This window comes from Mauremys reevesii, linkage group 23, assembly GCF_016161935.1.
Source record: "Mauremys reevesii isolate NIE-2019 linkage group 23, ASM1616193v1, whole genome shotgun sequence".
NCBI lineage: Eukaryota > Metazoa > Chordata > Testudines > Geoemydidae > Mauremys > Mauremys reevesii.
The window spans coordinates 13525918-13544990 of record NC_052645.1 but is presented as its reverse complement, the minus strand read 5'-3'; the positions used below and the strand labels follow the sequence as shown (position 1 = coordinate 13544990).

General features: G+C 48.3%; 1 protein-coding gene across 2 annotated transcripts; it reads left to right on the top strand.

The window, feature by feature from the left end:
* The first annotated feature begins 35 nt into the window (after window positions 1-35).
* Window positions 36-11490, top strand: TMEM222 (transmembrane protein 222). 2 transcript variants are annotated; one of them, XM_039511410.1, is made up of 6 exons: window positions 36-229; window positions 3726-3810; window positions 4777-4808; window positions 5576-5672; window positions 6251-6381; window positions 7948-11490. In XM_039511410.1, exons 1-6 carry the CDS (start codon window positions 105-107, stop codon window positions 8069-8071), a joined length of 594 nt encoding a protein of 197 aa, XP_039367344.1. In that variant the 5' UTR covers window positions 36-104; the 3' UTR covers window positions 8072-11490. The 2 variants fall into 2 exon arrangements, with proteins under 2 accessions (XP_039367344.1, XP_039367345.1); XM_039511411.1 differs by having other exon boundaries at window positions 49-229; window positions 7943-11490.
* The last annotated feature ends 7583 nt before the right edge of the window (window positions 11491-19073 follow it).

Below are 19073 nucleotides of genomic sequence, written 5' to 3'. Positions count from 1 at the left end.
CGACGACACAGCCAGAGGCTGGCGCGCAGGCCCCGGTCTCCCTAGTTACCGGACGGCCCCGGAAGCGCGCGCGCGGTCTCCAGGAAGTGACGCGCTCCCCAGCGATGGCGGAAGCGGAGGCCGCGGGGGGGAAGATGAAGCAGTTTAATGGCGGCGGGGGGGCCGGACTGGAGCCCGAGCGGGGCCGCTTCCCCTTCTGCGTGGTGTGGACGCCAATCCCCGTCCTGACGTGAGTGCGCCGCGCGGCGGCTCCGTGTGGCCAGGGCCCCGCTCGGGGTCTCGGCTGCGGCCTGGGGGCCTGGCTCCGTGTGTCCGGCGCTGCCCCCCCCCCCGGTTAGACACTGGGGGGCAGCCTAGCCTGGCAGCGCCCCGGAGCGCGGCCACGGGGCTCTTCCCTCCTCGGCCTGCCACGTGCTGCTCCCCCCCCCCCGGCACCTGCCCGAGCCCGGGACGCCTGGGCTGCTCATCCCCGGCGGGGGGGGTTAAATCCCTTCAAAGGTGACACACGCTCCGCTGACAAGTGACGCTTCCCGCCGGAGGAGGGTCTGTGGGGGGGGGAGGGTGATAGTGGCGTCCGGGTCCCTTTTTAAATCCCTCCCTTGGCAGGTACCAACCAACCAACCAACAGTCAAACCCCGCGGCCTAGCGCGACGCTTCGAGCTCTGCCGAACACAACGTGCGGGAGAAACGAGGGGGCCTGGTAGCGCCTCAGAGCCTGACGCGTTTATTCGAGCACCAGCTTTCGGGGGCTAGATCCCGCTTCATCAGAAGTGGGTCTCTGCGGTGCCACAGGGGCTCCGCTTTGCTTTGGCCGATGCAGACTAACGTGGCTGCCACTCTGGAACCTGTAGGGACAATGTTAGCTGAGGTACCAGCACCAGCGTCTAAAAGCCGTGGTGCTCTGCTCTGCTTGCGGGGAGACCCGGGTTTGAATGTTCAGTGTCTAGCGCCCTTGTCCTGCCAGTGCTGCAGAGACAGTTCATCCAGCCCCGGAGTCACAGGAGAGCCTGCTTGACAGGGAGTAGCTTGATGAGGTTGATAGAGTGTCCTGGCCAGTTATCCTAAATACACATAGTAGCTGTGAAGCTTGGCTCTGGGTCAGGAGGTAGAAATGGTGGATCCTGGGGGTACAATTGGGAACCATGAAGGTTTTTTCCCCTCCCTTGCCCCTCCTATGCTTCAAATCTAATAGAAGCTTTCCACTAAAATGGGCAGGGATGATCACTAGGGCAGCCAGGAGCCAACTCACAATCACTGTTTTCTCTGTGGCTTTTCTCCTCACTAAGACCGTATAACGTGTACATTTGTCGAGTGCAAACCCCATGACTTCTCAGGTTTTTCTATAAGAGGGCATGGTCTCTTGTCAAAGCTGCTTCTGAGCAGCTGTGTGAATTTTTACAGTTGGCTCTAGATATGCCTAGTGTAGCAGCATGTGGATTTATTAACGGTTTGAAACAAATAACTTATTAAATAGTTTGAAACAATTTGAGAAAAAATATTTATAATTCCTTTGTAATGATGGAAACAACACAAACACAACCATCTCTAGTGATGACTGAACATGCAAAATCAGCACACTAGAAAGAGGCATTTGGAAGCAATCTAACCTTTTGCTGCAATCTGACTAAAACATCCAAAGCCAGAATGAAATTATTTTGATTTGTTTGCTAGTTCTTTTCAGACGCTAGGGACTAGTTGTAGCAGAGCTGAGACAAGGGAGAAAAGATATTTTATGCAGTGTACCAGAAATCTGAATGATAGCCCTTCAACCTTTGGTGAAGAAGAAAAAACATATTACAGCTTTCATGTTAATGAATGCTCTAAGGTTGCAGACCAGCTTTCATTATAACTCCTGTTTTCACCTGCTTAAGCATTCCAGGCTTCGTCTCTTCCCAAAGTACTGTTTAAAAAAGAAAAGTGAGGGGAAAAAATCTTTTCAGCTTTTTAATTAGCTGATTAAGGAGCTCCTTTTAACAGGCCACTGGGTATCTTTGTTTTCCCCTGGATTTCCCCTCCCACATCAGTATTGACAACTTCCTGCAGAATCATCAGAAATGTCATGAGATGGTTGTGATGCTGTGAAATTTCTTGTTTGGCACAATTATCAACTTTTCCTCCTCTCTTCCCAGTCCCCTGGGCCATTCAGTCCCAATATCTGAATTTAGAGTTGTAAAACTAGGTAATCTTTTTAATGTAGACATGTCTGCGGCCGGGGGTGCAGTGCCCTCACCCTGTCTAAGTGGCACAGCTCTGAGAGCGTGAAAAAAAGGATGGCTGGAATGCCGCCCCTGGAAGTGTGCTGCCCCAAGCACGTGCTTGCTTTGCTGGTGCCTAGAGCCAGTCCTGAACACCATCCTGCCGGTATATGGCAATCAAAACATGAAATTGACTATAAAACTCCCCCTATGTAAAAGTGAAAGTGCCTGATTTGTTTTCATTGTCCAAGTTAGCGAAATGCAAACAATAAACAGTGTAAATGGTGAAAAGTAAATAAAAGTCATTAGGGGGCTGGGGAGATTGGCTTAGCCCAGCCTATAAATATTTAGTGCTAAACAACAACTAGGGCCTGGTCCGCACTTGAAAATTAGATCAACCTCGCAACAGTCGCTCAGGACTGTGAAAACAATTGCACCCTGAATGCTGTGGTTAGGTCAACCTAACCTCCAGCGTAGACGCAGCTAGATCTACTGCCTTGTAGAGTGGTGAATTAATTACAACAAAAACCCTTCCGTTGATGTAGGAAGCGTCTATGCTACAGTGGCGTAGCTGCTGCGCTTGTAGTGTAGACATAGCCGTAGGGTGGGGAAACATAACTCTGCTAGTTCCTGAAGGCTGTAAATACCAAGGAGGGAGGAGAAGATTTTAGGATAGCACAAGATAATTGGATAAAAATATAAACTGATGTCAAGAAACCTTTGGAACAACAGGACCATTTAGGCTAGGAGATATTCTTCCTAGTGGTGGAAGCCCATGGTCTGGGACACACGCAACTAGTTTTCAATGCAAAACGGCCCTGGTGCCTCTTGTTCTAGACTTAGATTGTAAACCCCTTGGGGCAGGGACCTGTGTTTGTACAGTGCCGAGCATTGCAGGAACCTGGTCCGTGACTAGGGCTCCTAGGTGGTGGTGGTGTTGAAGTATTTGTATTATTGTAAGTATTAGTATAAAGATGGGTTAGATGACCTAATAATATTTTCCACTGATAACTTATGAGATTCAGTTTGTCTTCAAGAGAGCTTCCTTCTAGAGCCAGTGCATTTACCCAGAAAAACAAAAAAACAAAATCTTCAGAAAGATTGAAGTGCTCCTTCCCTCCTGGTCTCAGATGGCACACACAGTGGTGTAGTTTGAGAGCAGCATCAGGCCCTGAGACTCCTGTCCTTGTAATAATATGATTAAATGCAGTTAACAGCTTAAAGTCTTGGTGCCAATGCAAAGAAGCCTAGATTTGTGGAATTGCTTGTCAGGGAGGTGTGGGTTTGGACATTATCTGCTTTCATATTCTCCTACCTGTATGTGTGTGTCTGTGTGACCTAGCTCTGCCAATTTGTGCTCAGCTCTGGTTTACTAGTTGTCATGTCTCTTCCCCCAACCCCATGCACCTACATCTAACTTGCTTGCTCTGTCTATTTTGTACCACACCGATCATTGTGTAGCCATTCTAGCAGGGGCGTGTGATCAGGGCGAGACATTTGACTCAAACATTTCATTTGTTACCTTGGTAGATGGCTCTTCCCTATCATCGGCCACATGGGTATCTGTACGTCGACTGGAGTCATTCGGGACTTTGCGGGCCCTTACTACGTCTCTGTAAGTAGATGATGATTCTGGTTGATAAATGAGGAGCATGAAGTTGGCCTGGTTCCCGCCTTCCTCAAATGCTTGTGACCGGTTCTCTCGCTGTTTCGCATTTCCAAAGTGAAATGAAAGCTTGAAATAATTGCTGCGTAAATCCCTGGAGAGCAGAGAACTGCTGCGTGTTTCATTTTTTCCACTGGCTAACTCTGTATTGGATTCAGGGCAGATACAGCCATGTTTGTCACCTTTGTGTTGAGGGCTGGCCAGCGTAGATAAGCTGGTTACTGCGATCAAGGATGGGCTCATTTGTTTTCTTGAGCAACAAGAGAAGGGTGTCTTTGGACCTCTTGTACTTCCAGAGAAGCGTTAGATTCCAGTGGCATGGGTTAGTCTGATGTGTCCCACAACACGGGTGAATGTTGCCATTTTGGGGTCAAAATCAGGAGTCCAATATTAGTGTAACTTAGAGATTGAGGAGGCTAAGAGAAGATGCATTTTACAATAACATGACTTCATTGGACTGACTGAAAGTCATGCCCACTTACCAACACATAAGTTGTATTCACTCTGTTAGGCTAAGTCTTAATGTGATGGATTTAGTCTGTCTGTGTAATTCACACTGGGAGACCAGCAGATGTGCTTTTATCAGTAGGTAAAAAACTCTGTTACAATTCTGAAATAAAGGGAATCGAGAAGGAAACAATAAGGCATATGTGCCATAAAGATGGAAGATGTAGCAATGTACATAGAACCAAACTCGCATTCCAACAGCAGTAGAATCAGTATTAATGAGAATCTAAACATGTGTGCATACAAATATGATCTGTGTCTAGGTAAAATGAGCCTGCTGAGGAAAGAACTTGATAATTACCGGTAACTCATACCACTAAACAAGCCTAGAGTCTGACCTTCCAGGAAAGACGCATGTATTGAATTTTGTGTGATCTGTGTTCTAAGAGATCTTTCCCCTTTGTGTAGGAAGACAACATGGCATTTGGGAAGCCGGTGAAGTAAGTGCCACTGTTTCTTTTTATTAAACTTTTAACACATTCACAAGGAAATGTCCTTAATTCACTGAAACCAACATAAATATGTAGTAATATGGGTAATGTTCTCTGAGATCAGAGGCCCTAATTCAATGGGGCAGCTAGCGTATCTGTGCTTCCCAAGAGAGAACATTACATTAAATCTCTGATTAGAAGCATGACTGGAAAGTTACGGTATTAAAATAATGAGAGAGTCAATATTTACATGACTATTACAGCAGTTAAGACTTCATATTAAAGTAGAATTTGTGGCAATCAGTTTGCTGAAAGTAAGTGATATCAAAAATTGAGTGAGAAAGAGTTCATATTCGCATCTTGGTTTTGATGTTTTTATTTGCCACAATGCAAATCAAAATATTTGTTCATCAGCTCCTGATTTTTGTACTTTTATTCAAATAAACAAGTATGTGGCTAGAATTAGGGTTTTAAATTCCACATGAAAACTGGAGTTCAGAACCTAATTTGTTACATGTACACTAATCCCTTGCTATCCAAGGTGTAACTGCTTTAGGTTTGGGGGGGAGTTAAGCATAGGCTCCTGATGCCCTCTTATCACATGCACCTCTCTAGAACAATGCAGTTCCTTGAGTTCACTGAGCCTCATTAATGAATGACTGTGGGTTTGTCTGCTGACTCCTGCTTTAAATAGCCCCTTAGTGGGGAAGGAAAGAAAACTGAAAGAATAGAAGGTCTAGCATTTAAACTAGGGGTTCTGTTGTCTTCCTTGTCAGGTACTGGAAACTGGATCCCACCAAAGTGTACTCCAGCAGTCCCAATGCTTGGGATACGGCCGTGCACGATGCCTCTGAGGAGTACAAGCATCGAATGGTAAGACTTGAAGCCCAGCCTTACTAGTCTTGATTTAACCAGATGCAGTGGAACAGGATTTGCTTTGTATTTTTTCTTAACAAAATGCTTCTCTTCTAGAGCTTGGACAAATCTTGTAATGTTTCCTACTCTTCTCCCATCTGTGAAATGAAATTTCTTGATGGGTTGATCCTTTTTATGAAGCAGTTGATAAGAGCTATGTGATCAAAGCCAGTTCTTGACTGTTTTCTGTGTCATGCTCATGTCTCTTCACACTTGCCTAGTGAAAGGCTTATGTGCTTGCACTGGTCCTCCATCTCTGAGGAAATATGGAATCAGAATCCTGCTGCTTACTTACTGCTGAACGGGGAGTAAGCCCTGGGGAATATACCCTCTCAGCAATTGGTTCTGAACTGGCATCCAAAAGCACCAGTGGGATTGGGGTCCTGTTGAGTTCTATTGGATTGTCTCCCTGCCCTGGAGAACTTCTTATCTGGCTAATTTTAGGAGACAATCCTGCCCCAGACAGAAGAGGGATGGACCTAGAGGAACCTAATGGAGACCGAAAAATTCTAACTTCATGTTCCTTTCTATTATAGCACAATCTTTGCTGTGACAACTGCCACTCCCATGTGGCTCTGGCCTTAAACCTGATGAGATACGATAACAGCAGCTCCTGGAACATGGTCAAACTTTGCTTCCTCTCCTTCCTGTATGGGAAGTATGTAAGGTGAGCTGCAGACCAGTCCAGGTCCAGCAGACGAGGGCTAGCTTCTCAAAGTTTCTGATCCCTCAGTGTTTCTCGCTACCCCAGAGAGAAGGTGTTAAGCTTTTCACCCATATGTCTTTCAATTGTGTATTGAGGACGGTAGGGCTCAGCTGGCGGCATACCTGCCCTTGGCTGGATGATTGTGGGCTCAGTGCTTATAAGGAATCCTGACACTAGCACAGAGCTAAGCTGGCAGGCTTGCTGTCCTTTTTATGGAGCAGTTAAGCAGATTCCCATGACTGGTGAAAGCTCAAGAGGAAAAAGATCTCCAGTGTCCTGAGCAACCCTATACCTCCGTTAAAGGCCAAGGTGTGGTGTGAGGTTTTGCTGAGCTTGTGATGTCCTGAGACACTAGTGTTCAATGCTTTTGGGGGCTTGGCCTATGAAAAGTGCAATCTAAAGCAAATCCTGGTCTATAGCTCCCCAGGAAGTCTTTCACTGCCTGACCCCGGAGTCTGGCCACCGCTTGTAACGTTCATAACTGTGACCATACTTGGCAGTGGCCTATGTCAGCCAGTCAGAGATTTTCTTCGCTCTCTTTTGTGTTGTAATAAAACAAGTCCCGTTTTTTTTAAATTAGGACTTCCACCCACTGCTCTTTGGATTTTTCTCCCAGTCCTTTACCACCAAAATTTCTTTCAGCACCATAATAGCGTTCACGTGGGCTTTTTAAACAAAAAAACTTTAGTGTCAGTTTCTCAGTCCTGGAGAATGTGATCCTCTCTAGCCACAGAGCAGGGCAGTAGAGTACAAGCTTCCCCAATGCTGTCCTGCCAATGTGTTTTACCCCTGTTGGGAGGGGGCTTTAGGGGCTTTTAGGGGAGTTCAGTCCCTGTGCCTTATTCAGTCCTTGGCCTTCTTCTCAGGTTGCCAACTGTAATGACATTTCATTGCATTTTTGTAACATGGGAATTTATGCCCTAGGACTGATCTGATGTCACCGTCCCCTTTCATATTAGCCGCCAAATAGCCAGCCAGTGCTAACTGCTGGGCTGGATTTGAACTGACAGCAGAGACCAAGCTGGAAGGGCATATCAAGTGGGGTCCTGCAGAGATCAGTTCTCGGTCCAGTTCTGTTCGATATCTTCATCAGTGATTTGGATCAGGGCATAGAGTGTACTCTAATGAAGTTTGTGGGCGATACCAAGCTGGGAGGGAATGCAAATGCTTTGGAGGATCGGATTAAAATTCAAAATGACCTGGACAAACTGGAGAAATGGTCTGAAGTAAACAGGATGAAATTCAATAAGGACACATGCAAAGTGCTCCGCTTAGGAAGGAACAATCAGTTGCACACATACAAACTGGGAAAGGGCTGCCTAGGAAAGAATGCTGCACAAAGGGATCTGGGAGTTACAATGGATGACAGGCTAAATATGAGTCAACAGTTAGGGTGATAGTTCCTCCCTTTCCGGCCTGCAACTCTCCAATTATCCCCAAACATTTTTCTCCCTCCCTACCCCCATACACACCCTCAGTATCCCTTGTCAACCGGATCTCTTGAATCCTCTTTCTCTTGCAGCGTAGGGGGATTCATGAAGACCTGGCTTCCCTTTGTCCTTTTCCTGGGGGTGATCCTGACAATCGTTCTGACCCTTCACTTGCGGTGATGGATACCGTGCTTCCCTTCCCCTTGGTGCACAAGGGATGAAACTGTGGTTGCTGGATCCAACAGGCTGGGGACACAGGACCCTGGGAGTCACTACAAGAGAAGATGGCATCTTCACTCGATCGTAACGACTCTCATTTTTGCTTCCTGGGACTGGTGTCTTTCTGTTTTGTTCTGTCATTGGGGTCTCCCAGTGTCTGGGCCTCTGAATTCTGCTGCTCACCCCCCTGCCGGTTGGTTTTGGGAGTGTACTCTGTAAGTGATGATCTCAACACAGGGTGACGTTGCAAGGGCTAAACCTGCCTTCTTAGCACAAGCAAATACTCATTGTAAGGTTTTCTGTGATCCCGGGCTGCCTTTACATTGCTACTTATTTCCTCTCAGTAAACGTCATCATGTGCTTCTTAACTGTTACACTGCCCAGATACGGTGCAAGTTCTGAATTTCTGAGGGGGAGAGGAGGGATCCCCTTATTGCACAAATCTCCTATAGCACACGTTTTCAAGTGGAGATTCAAGTCTATTAGTGGCTATGTTCACCTACTGCAGCACGTAATGCCGCTGTGCTCGTGTACACTCTCCCTTGTAGCTGGTAGTGAAACAACAAAGGTGCTGGTGGCAAAGTGTTCCTCTGATAACATTCCTGAGCATTCTCCTGTGGCAGGACAGCTCTGCTGTAAACTAGCAGCCTCAGAATGAGGGGGACTGCTCGAAAGCGTGCAGAGATGTCAGGCTGTGGAATGGCTCGTAGCAGTTTGTGCACGGCCAGTAGCATATTACTGCAGAAATCAGAACGTGCCCATCTGATCCATGACGTGCACAATGTAGCTCCCTTGCTCCTGTCTTTGCCACATCTTCCTAAAATTGCCACTCTTCTCCTGCAACAGTTTCCTTTTCTGGAGTCCCTAACCCTTGTGTACCACAGCTTGGCCACGCCCTTGCAATAGGCTTGGTGATGTGACAGCAGCAACAGCATCCTGGTGGGACAGTATTTTTAACTGTGGGTCTTTAAAACCTCTTTGCTCTGCTCTGGAGTGAAATACTTGAATTCCAAGCCAGCTGGTGAGTATAAAATATTTATCAAAAGAAGTGTCTGAAGACACAAAGTTCCTCAAGTGCAGTTAACTGCTTCCCTTAGGCCTGGGTCTGTGAAAGGTAGCATCTGTCCCATAGTGCCGGGTGGTGACAGTTTTCCTACAGCTGGTCTCAGGTTAATGAACATGAAGATCTATTCACTTCCAAAGTAGATTCATTATTACACTTTGAAAAGATGGGGGTGCTGCGTTACACTACCACTAGACTGTGCCTCAAGGGGGGGCCCCTTATGAAAGCTAAAAAGTGATTATTGGTGAAGCTGCCAACTTGATAGCCCTAGAATCTGCTCACTCGCCAGAGTAGAGACAGCACAGATGTGGGCTGGGCAAGCTTCTCATAGACGTTGGCCAATAAATGTGCCTCAGTCCTGAGCTGGAGGCACTTCCTGGGAAAATCCGTTTGTTCATTCCTTAGCCTCTCTGCTAAGGGTGCCACCCAGGGTACCCATTGTGGTGGCTGGCTTCTATGAGGTGGCCATTTGTCTGTTGTGAACTGGGGCAAGCACACCGCCTCAGTCACAGGGCAGGGATTAATTTTTCAACTCTGATGCTTTTAAAAGGACAATTCTGTACCGCAGACAATGAATTCCAGCCTCAAGTAACTGTCATCAGTTGCTCTCTAAATTCCTTGCTTAGCTTCATGCCACTTTCAATGGTTCCTGTGCCTCTTGAAAGACGATTCCAAACCACACTTGTGGCTTTCAGAGCTCTCTGCGTGCTCTCCTCCAGCCCAGGGGGAGGAAAGGGGCTTCTCGTGTGCAGCGCCATCTCTCCTCACTGGCAACCAATTCTCTTGATCACCGAACACTTTCCTTTCTAGCCTAGGAAGGAGGCTGTGTAGATACTGCCTTGTCTTTCCCTTACACCTGGAACTGAAATCCTCTGCTCTGTGTCTCTCCAGCATTCGGTTATTTCAAGCATGAGTGGAGAGCAGGCTGCTGCTAAATAAACTCTAGGCTGATTGGATATGAAAGGTCTCCCATCAAAGTGAACCTTGCAGTGAGCGTGTGGTGTCTTACCAAGTTACCTTGTGTTGCTTTGGTTATTACCCGGCGAAGTTACTACCGAGGTAACAAGCCAGCCAATTGAATAGGAAGGATTCCTACACTGCTTTCTTGTGTTACTGTTTGAAGTGACCTGCCAAGAATGGCATCAGGGAAGACCTAGAAATCTCTGTGCCCAGAGCTAGAAGCCAACCTGCTTTGTGCAGTAGCAATAGTCCTGATACGCATTGGGTCGGCTTGTAGGAGACCCTGATGTCTTAAGTATACAAGTGTTGCCAAAGTTGAAGCTTTAACACTGTCAGTGGCTGAAGCAGGAGCAAGTCTATTGACTCCTGTGTATTCAGAAAGCATGTTTGCTCCCCCCACCATGTGGACACACACCCAGAATCTCCTCCCTGCCAGGAGCATTAGAAACACATTAATAGCTCCAAACTAGAGGATCGTAGGATCTGAAGTGGGGATTGTCCAGTGCACCAGTCAAGTCCTTTAACTGACTGAGGCATCAGGCTGGAAATGAACGAGTGAGCACTTCGAGTGACGCGGCAGTGACGGAGCTGGGGTCAGTGACCAGCTCCCACTCAGGCCTTGACCCTGGTTTCACAGACACTGAAGGAATGTGCAGGGGGGTCATGGACAGCCTAAGGTGGCTAACCGTCTAGGAGGAATCCCAAAGCTTAGGTACACTGCAGCCAGTGGAAATATCCTGCCCTTGAGTGTGCAAAGCTGTCCCACTCAGTAGTGCTGGCCAGAGGAAACTGGGAGCAATGGAGCTGTGCAAAGAGACGTAAGCAGAAAACCAGGGGCCCTTGTCTCTACTGGTAAGATTCAGACCCACCAAGCTCCAGCAGCGGCAGTGCCAATAGAAGCTCTAGTGAGGATGGGGGGCAGGTGGCTTTTTGTGACCATCTTGCCTAACCAGGAGCTGCCCCTGGAGGGAGCTGCACATCTGATGTTTTCCCTTGCTGTAGACAAGGCTGAACTGGGTGCCCTTGGCTTGTGGGCAGCGAGTGACCGCTGCGTGCAGCTTTCCTCACGTTGCCTACAAAGTGCATGTTCCCCCTTTTAGAGTAGCTGTGTTAAGGTTGAACACCTAGTGGTAAGGTGGTGCCATTGTTCTGCAGCCCCCTATTAAAAACACTCCCCCACTAGGGTCTAGCCCTCCCCCCCACCCTCTCTGCTGCTTGTCTCAAGCAGGTCCGCTGCAGAGCTTCTTGGATTTACCTCTGTTCTTTATCAGGGCCCCTGTCCTTGGTGTTCGTTCTCATTATCTCCGAGGAGTGTTGGGCTACTTTGTAAATATATTGAACTCTGCTGCTGTGATTTCATAATTCCAGTGGTGGGGAAAATAAACTCCTTTCTGTGTATGTCTCCACGTGCCAGTTCTTTCATTGTTCTGTCTCCTTTTCTTCCTCTAGCTGTCAGCAAGGAGAGGGGGGTGTATTCCCGGGCCCAGCTCACTCTGCCTTCTCCCTACCCTGCAGGTCTCAGGGCTGCAGTCTGCAAACTGTGTTTTAACTGCAAGTCTCGGATTTTGCCCCACCTCAGGTGTCCTGACCCAAGGTCATTCGAACGCCATCTGCCATGGGAGAAAATGAGGTTCTTGGCAGAACTGAATAATGGCCCAAGCATTATCCTGCCTCAAACAGGGAGGCTCTGGCTTCCTCTTCAGAACCGAGCTGTGGGCAGAGGGTCGAGCTTACCATGTGCAGGGCTCCAACTTCTGATGCTACATAAGCAGTGAGATGCTGTCTTCTGTGGTCCTGCAGCTGGCCCATCTGGTGCTCAGTCAGCACAGATATGGTCTCTTACATGGCTTGTGCTTCAGGCTGGTGCACTGGGGCTCTTCAGGCACGTGTCCTCTCCTCCCCCAGCTCAGCAGCTCGCAGTCTGTCCTCATGACAGATGCAACTGAATTTGGGCCGGTAGTTACAGACAGGTTAAAATGAGTGTAAATGGGCCCTTTTCCCTGTTCTGGACTGGAACTCAAAATTGATTGTGTCCCAGACTTCAGGGCAGTTGAGGTCCCATCCGTGCTGCTGATCCTGGTGGCTGGCCCTACCCCATCCCCTCTGCCTGCTGTTACCACTCAATAGGTTTGAATTGCTAATCCTTGGAGATCCTTGACAAACTGACAGAGCAGGCGCTGAGCCAACCTGGGAGAAGAATGCTCTTGATGGAAGATAAGCCCCCTCTTGCTTGGGCAGGTTTAGCCCACTTAGCTGTGAATAGATTCCCTTTTTCATTGTTTAATTCTTCTGCATCCCTGTTTTCCTAGAAGCCGGGTGTGAGACTCTCTCCTTCCTTATCCCGCTGCAGAGCCATCCTCCACTCCCCTCTAGAAAGACAAAGGTCCTGGCTCTTTCATTTCACCGACAGGCAGGGCTGGGCTCGAGAAGGGGGTTTATTGCAGTTTTGCAATGTGAGTTGTGGTCTAATCACACTGTGGAGGGGCTGAATGGAATAGTAGCATGCAAACAGGCCTAATACTGCCCGGTGTATCCCCCACCGACGCTTCTGGGTTTGCAGGGTTTAAAATGGGCCTTGGAATAGAAGGATTGCTACATAACAGGCAACCAGTTACGCACTTAGCCTGCTATCCAGTGGCCAGAGCTGGATGGTAGAAGAAAGGGGGCAACCTGAAAAATCGGTCATGTCTACTCTTCCTGGGACTTTAAAAATTCTCCCTCAGAAAATAGTACCACTGCGCAGCGTGAAGTCTTTTCTGCCCCACTCCCCTTATTCACTGTCACCGGCTGTGGGGTCTGAAGCTTCCACCTGTGGTCACGTAAGGCTGCATGTATCCAGGGAGCCCATAGTCCGCTGCCAACATCTGACTGTAACTGCTCCAAAAAGAGTGTTGCCCAATGGCTCATACTGCCCTGTAGTCTCTGCTCAGCTTCACTTCCTTCCCCTAGTAAGAGAAGGCCCTGCTCTGCTCCCTGCATTGTTTGTGCTGCTAGCTGGCTTCTCTGTAACTTTTTCCCCATGTACCATGGAGATCACAGGGCTGGTCATATGTGCAAAGGGATCTGCATGGGGCTTCATAAGTCCTGCTTTGCAAAAGGCCCTGTCAAAACTAGGGCCAGTCTTGAAGTACTAAGCTAATTTGAGATCTTGGTGAGAGAAGGAAGGGATGAGTGAGCCAGTATTGAATAAGCCCCTTGGAGAGAGGGGAGGCACACATGGAAACTCTTCTCTTTCTTCCAGAGCTCAAATTATTACCAGCTGCACATTAGCCTTTGATTCCCCTCACTCAAGGAACTTCACTAGTGAGAAGTTTCTGTGTCCCAGCGATGTCACTTAGCAGGCAGCTTTTGATGCTCTGTTCTGGGTTCTGGTAACCCATGGCTGCCCTTTACAAAGCAGCAAAACTCGGAGCATTTGAAGTGGCAGGTGAAAGACTCACCAGACACTACCATGGGCTGTTTGGCCTCGGTGTAATGAGACAGTTTCCATCCACTTGTGGTCCTCTTGTTTACAGTCTCGACGGAGGGCAAGGACTGAATTGGGCCATGGACGCTGCCCTCTCCTGTATCCTGAGATCTGTTTTGAGGCACATCAGCTGGGAAGCTTGACCTGCTGCTGCCCAGACATACCGGTTCTGTGAATGGCAAAAGGCCTTCAGCCCCCAGGGCTACCAGTCTAGCGCCTTCCCCAGTGCTACTCTCATTAGCTTGCGTCTTTAGGGCTGTGTCCTTGGCTGAAGAATTTTTGTGGCTAGTTCTTCTCTCAGCAGGAGCAGCTGGTCTTTGGTCTGGATAGTTTCTCCTTTGTTGTTTGTCTGCTTGATGTGGCAGAGCCCACAACAAGGTGGAGGAACCTCACAGTGGCACCAGGGCTTAGAGGTGCGTGAGTGGGCAGTTACCCTAATGAAAAGCAGCTCAGTGCTTCAGGGTCACGGGAGTGGCGCCTGCCTTGATCTTCCTTTATTAAATTCTTCTCAGGCTTGTTTTGGCTGGCACCATCTCTACCACTAGTTGTGATTTTCCCCCAATCACCAAGAGCGCTGCCAACTTGCCGACCCGTGGTGAAGCCATCCCAGTTGCTGTTGCTCCCATCTCCAACTGCTGTTTGTGCTGCTAGAAAGACGCTTCTTGCATTTCCGGGATCATCATCATCTCTCTTTCGGATTGAACGGTCTCAATCAGACGTGTCTGGCATTTCAAACCTCAGGGAGTGGTGCAGCATTTCCCACGGGAGTTAGTGGGCTGGTACTGGGCTTGTGGGCTGGCTAACCAATTTGGCTCACAGTTCGGTATTTTAAGACTTTGCTTTGAGAAATCTCTCCTGTGTGTTTCTGGGCTGCTGCAATGGAAAGTGGTGGAACAGTATGGGAACGAGCTATACCGCTCGATGTGCCTTTATACCAAAATAACTGGGTCCACGCTAGGGGATTGTGCTGCTCGATCGAAATTGATTTCTAAAGCAATAAAGCAGCACAACACCTGTGGGTGGATAAGCTTGAATTCTGGAGGAGCGCTAGCTCCAGTGTGGTTAAGGAGGAGACAAGCTTTACGTTTAAGCGGTGCTATTTCAATGGATTCTAACGTGCACCTGCCAGGGTTATGGGCCGTAGAAACTGCTGGGCCGCATCAGGGGCACGAAGAGTGTTAGTGGAACAAATCTGGAGTCATTTGGTCACGGGGCTTCTGAGATACAGCCCCTCCCCCTCAAACATACACAGCTAAAATCACGGAAGGGCTTGTCCTCGGGCACCGAGCTTGAGCCGCCATGGCTACCCTCTTGTTTTTAGTGCGCTAGCTCAATCAAAGGTAGCGCAGGTACCTCTGCCTGAGCCAGAAATTATCCCTCCAGCGGCCGCGTAGATGTACCCTCAGTGCCTGCCCTCTCTGGGGTGTCTCTGCTGAGAGTCCTATTTGTGTAATGATCACTGGGAACAAATACAAAAAACCAGCTGCCTATCTAGCACTGTTCTCAGTAGACCTCAAAGTGCTTTACAAAGGAGGTCGGTATTGTTATCTCTGTTTTACAGGTGGGACACTGAGGTACAGGGAGAAATGACTTGCCCTGGGGTTACCTAGTGGGTTAGTGGCTGAGCTGGGAATAGAATCCAGCTTTCCTGAGTCCCTGGCCAGTGCTCTGTCCTTTAGGACACACTGCCTCCCTAGCCTGAACTAAACTGAGAACTAGTTGGAGGAAGTATGACCTCATGAGGTCTGGGGTCTATTCCTAGCTCTGCTACAGGCTTCCTGTGGGGCCCTGGGCACGTCACTTAACTTCTCTGTGTCTCAGTTTCCCATCTGTACCGGGTGATCGTAATGCTTCCCTACATCCTAGTGTTGTGAGGCTGAATACTGCAATGTGTGTGAGAGTCACAGCCACGACAAAGCAGAAATCTATTTTAAAATATCCTGTAAATAAAATCTCTCTTCACCATTACCTCCAAATAACTGATCATTAATTTCAATCATTACAGCCCTGGGCTAGATTTGAACCGGCTATTTACATCTGGAAGGCTCCATATGCAGTTTCCAAATGAGAGTGAAAGTAATGAATGGGCTGCAGTGAAATTCAAGAAAATAAGAGCATGGAGACATTGAGATGGCATGATAAGTCCCCAGGGCAGTGTTTGAGTGACTTATGTCATCACCGGAGACCCCACTAGGGAATTCATTATTTTTACAACTTTAATATATGGATCTGAGCTTCCGTGCATTTTCCAGTCATTCAGGCATGTACTGCAGTGTGCATCAGACTCAATGGTAGCTATTAGTGCAGTTACCATCAGGTCACGAACAAAGGGATTTAAAGTCAGTGTGAATCAGGCCATTTGGACTACATCTCCCAGGGAACGTATGGAACTGGATGTGCTAAAATAGCCACACTCCATCACTGCAGTGTGGGGACATGGGAATGTGACTCTGATGCTAGGATGGTGGCAAGGCAAGTTACCATAGTGGTGAGCCTGGGGGAGAACAGAGGACACACATGGTTGTTCCGATTTCTCTCTCTCCTTAAAGTTATCTACACGTTGTGCTCCTGATGTGGAGAGGGACTAGGAGCCTAAATACCTTAACTCCCATTGATTTCAATGGAAGTTAGGAGCCTAAATATCTTTGTGGATCTGGGCCGAAGTGCGCTCACGTCCACTGGAGCTCAATGTGAGTTGAAAGTGCCAACCAACGCCGTACGGGATTGGGTGCCGACCTACCAAATGCTCTTTGTCCAATCAGCAGGTGGGTTCTAGCACCCTGGCGGGCTCCTCTCGCCTTCTACTTGATGGCAACGTGAGAGATTCACCTTGACAACCATCAGTCGCTGAGGGATTTTCCAACACCAGACAGTGGCACTAATCAATTAGAGCTCACTTTACAAAATGAGCATGTAGAAAGCAGTGGGTTATTTTAGGAAATCATAAGGGGCCAGATTCTCATTTATCCTAAGGCTCCTTTACCCTGCCCCAGTGGTGTAAAGGCACCGTAGTGAAAATGAGATGCCCTCCTGAGTGGTTTAGAATACCTGTCTGTAAATGAAGCATTTACGCCCAGATCCTCAAAGGTATTTAGGTGCCCAGCTCCCATTGATTTCAGTGAGAGTTACCTTTGAGGATCTGGGCCTTGGAGAGTAACATGCAGGCTCACCTCTTTGAGGTGTACAGGACCCCCAATAATAATAATAAATGTTTAGCTGTTATTGGTAAAAGTAACTTTCAAAGGTAAGTTTATGATGCACATAGAAAACCTGGAAGATTTATCGTTATTATTAATGTGTAAATTGGGGAATGTTCTACTTATCTGGTTTTTTTTTTTTAAACCTTGTTTCTTTTTCTAGAAGACTCTGTGGATGACTGGAAAGCTAATAGAATTGTGAAATCACAAGTTGCAAGGAGGCGATTGGGAGCAGCAAGAGATTTGGTACATGCACTTCGGGTTTTTTTTGTTTTGTTGAATTCAGTTGTCTGACAACCAGGGTCAAGATGAAAGATTTAGCACCCCAGCCCCTTCAGGAAGACATCAGGAGCTTTCACACCAGTTCTCTAGTTCCTCAAGGAGACCTCCAGCCATGCACTTGTGAAGTCACCAGCATACTAGTTTCCTAGTCATCCATAGAGTCTTCTGGGAAAACATGGTAAAAAAACAACCACCAAACCCTGAATTTCTAATATTTAAAAAATAAAACCAAGCCCAATTCCCCCTTCCCCCTGTGACATATTGGAAAAAAAAAAAACTTTAAAGCTTTTTTCATCATAGCACAATGAAAAAGGGCCCAAGTCTGATTTCTTTGTTCTTTGCAGGTCACTTTTAATTGGTGTTATGGGCATGAGCCAAAGGCATTTACATACTCCTAGTCGGTCTCCTGGGATGTGTCTGCCCTGATTCCTTGAGCCTGAGCTGTGACTCTTGCTGCCTTCCTCCTCTGGTGAAATGAGGCAGCCAGCGTGACTTTGTGAAAGGGAGCGTTTAGACTGTGACCCCACATTACAACTCATGCACGTTTCAGCACCCTCCCTTGCCTCTATCCAGGAAAGGGAGGTTGGTTGCAACCCCTCCTGGCCCTGTTTGTGTTCCCCTGGGACTCTACATTGCAGAACCAGATTTTGCCAGAGAGGAGTGGGGATAGAGGGGGCAGTTTGAGATTAGATATTTATATATCCCTGCTAGAGCTCAAAAAAACTAATTCTAAACTAACCCCTCTGATTTCCAGAAAGGAAACCATCACTTGCACCAGCGTAGGTGCCTTTAACTAGAACTCCCTTGGGTTTGATTGAGCTGAGGTCAGCCACTGCAAACCAGCTAGCCAGCTGCTGCCTGGAATAGTTGACTCTAAGCTGAGCTGTGGCCCTGAAATTAGAACCTGTGGCCCAGGAGTCTAATGCAAAACGTACGCGCACATCCATAAGGAATCCATGCACGAGTGGCCCAGCCTCTGAGTGCAGCGGAATACACACGACACTAATGCCAGGTGCCACACTCCCCGCATGGCAGCGCAGGAGGCACCAGCAGACCAGCACTGGGCTTTGAACTGGTAACTTGCCACACGTGGCAGCGAGACCCAATCCACTCAGTTCTGTAGCTGAAAGTTTCCATGGCCAGTAGGTCTCCTGTGCATCCCTTTAAACGTTCAACGCCCTGCTGCATCCCTGGGACTGTAGGTCCGATTCCTCGCTGCCAGGAAGAAACCCTGACATTCCCCGTGTGAATTAACATTCCTGGGCAAAAGAGAATTTCTTTCCGGTAGTTGGGGGTCGGGGGGGCAGGACAAAACACACCCAGCGGGAGAGGCTGTGAAAGGGAGGGAGTGCACTGTGTGCACCAGTGGTCAGGAGCCTAGCTGTGGGGTTAGCTGGAAGGCTGGCTTTGATGTGGGGTCATTTTGTCCCAGCTGGATGGAGGGGGATGTCTTTCTCATCCAGTTAGCAGCCCCTGCATCAAAGGGCTCCCTGGTGAATGGTATCAAATTGCACTTAAGCATTAGCACATTAAGAGCTTTTGAAATGACAGCAGCAGTGTCTGGGCTGCCTACGGCCCTGGTGCCTCACGGGCTGCATCCCCCCCTTGTCATGCAGGGCAACCAAATAATCCGTTTTGTTTTCAGGGGAGGGAGGGGGATGGAAGCCCTGGGGCAGGGAAGGCCGAGGAAGGCTGGGGTTTAGGGCTGCCAGCTGTCTGGATCTCACCAGGAAGGTTTCAGACTTCATCCCTGATCAAAAACACGGTAGAAAAGCTGAGAGATCCCGCTTGGCCATGTAGCTAAAACCCTTCAGTTCCCAGCACATGGGAGCTCAGTGCTCCAAATCCAGCGCAGAGGGAGAACTCTGTGATCGGCACATGAAAGGAGAGAACAGGAGAAGAGGGCAGAGAGCACTGGGAATAGCTCTGGTGGGAGGAGATGAGGGGGAGTTTGGCCCAGATGGCCTTATGGAGGCTTGTTCTCAATCTGCCACTTGAACTGAAGTGATGACAGTGCTGAGCACAGCCCTGGTGCC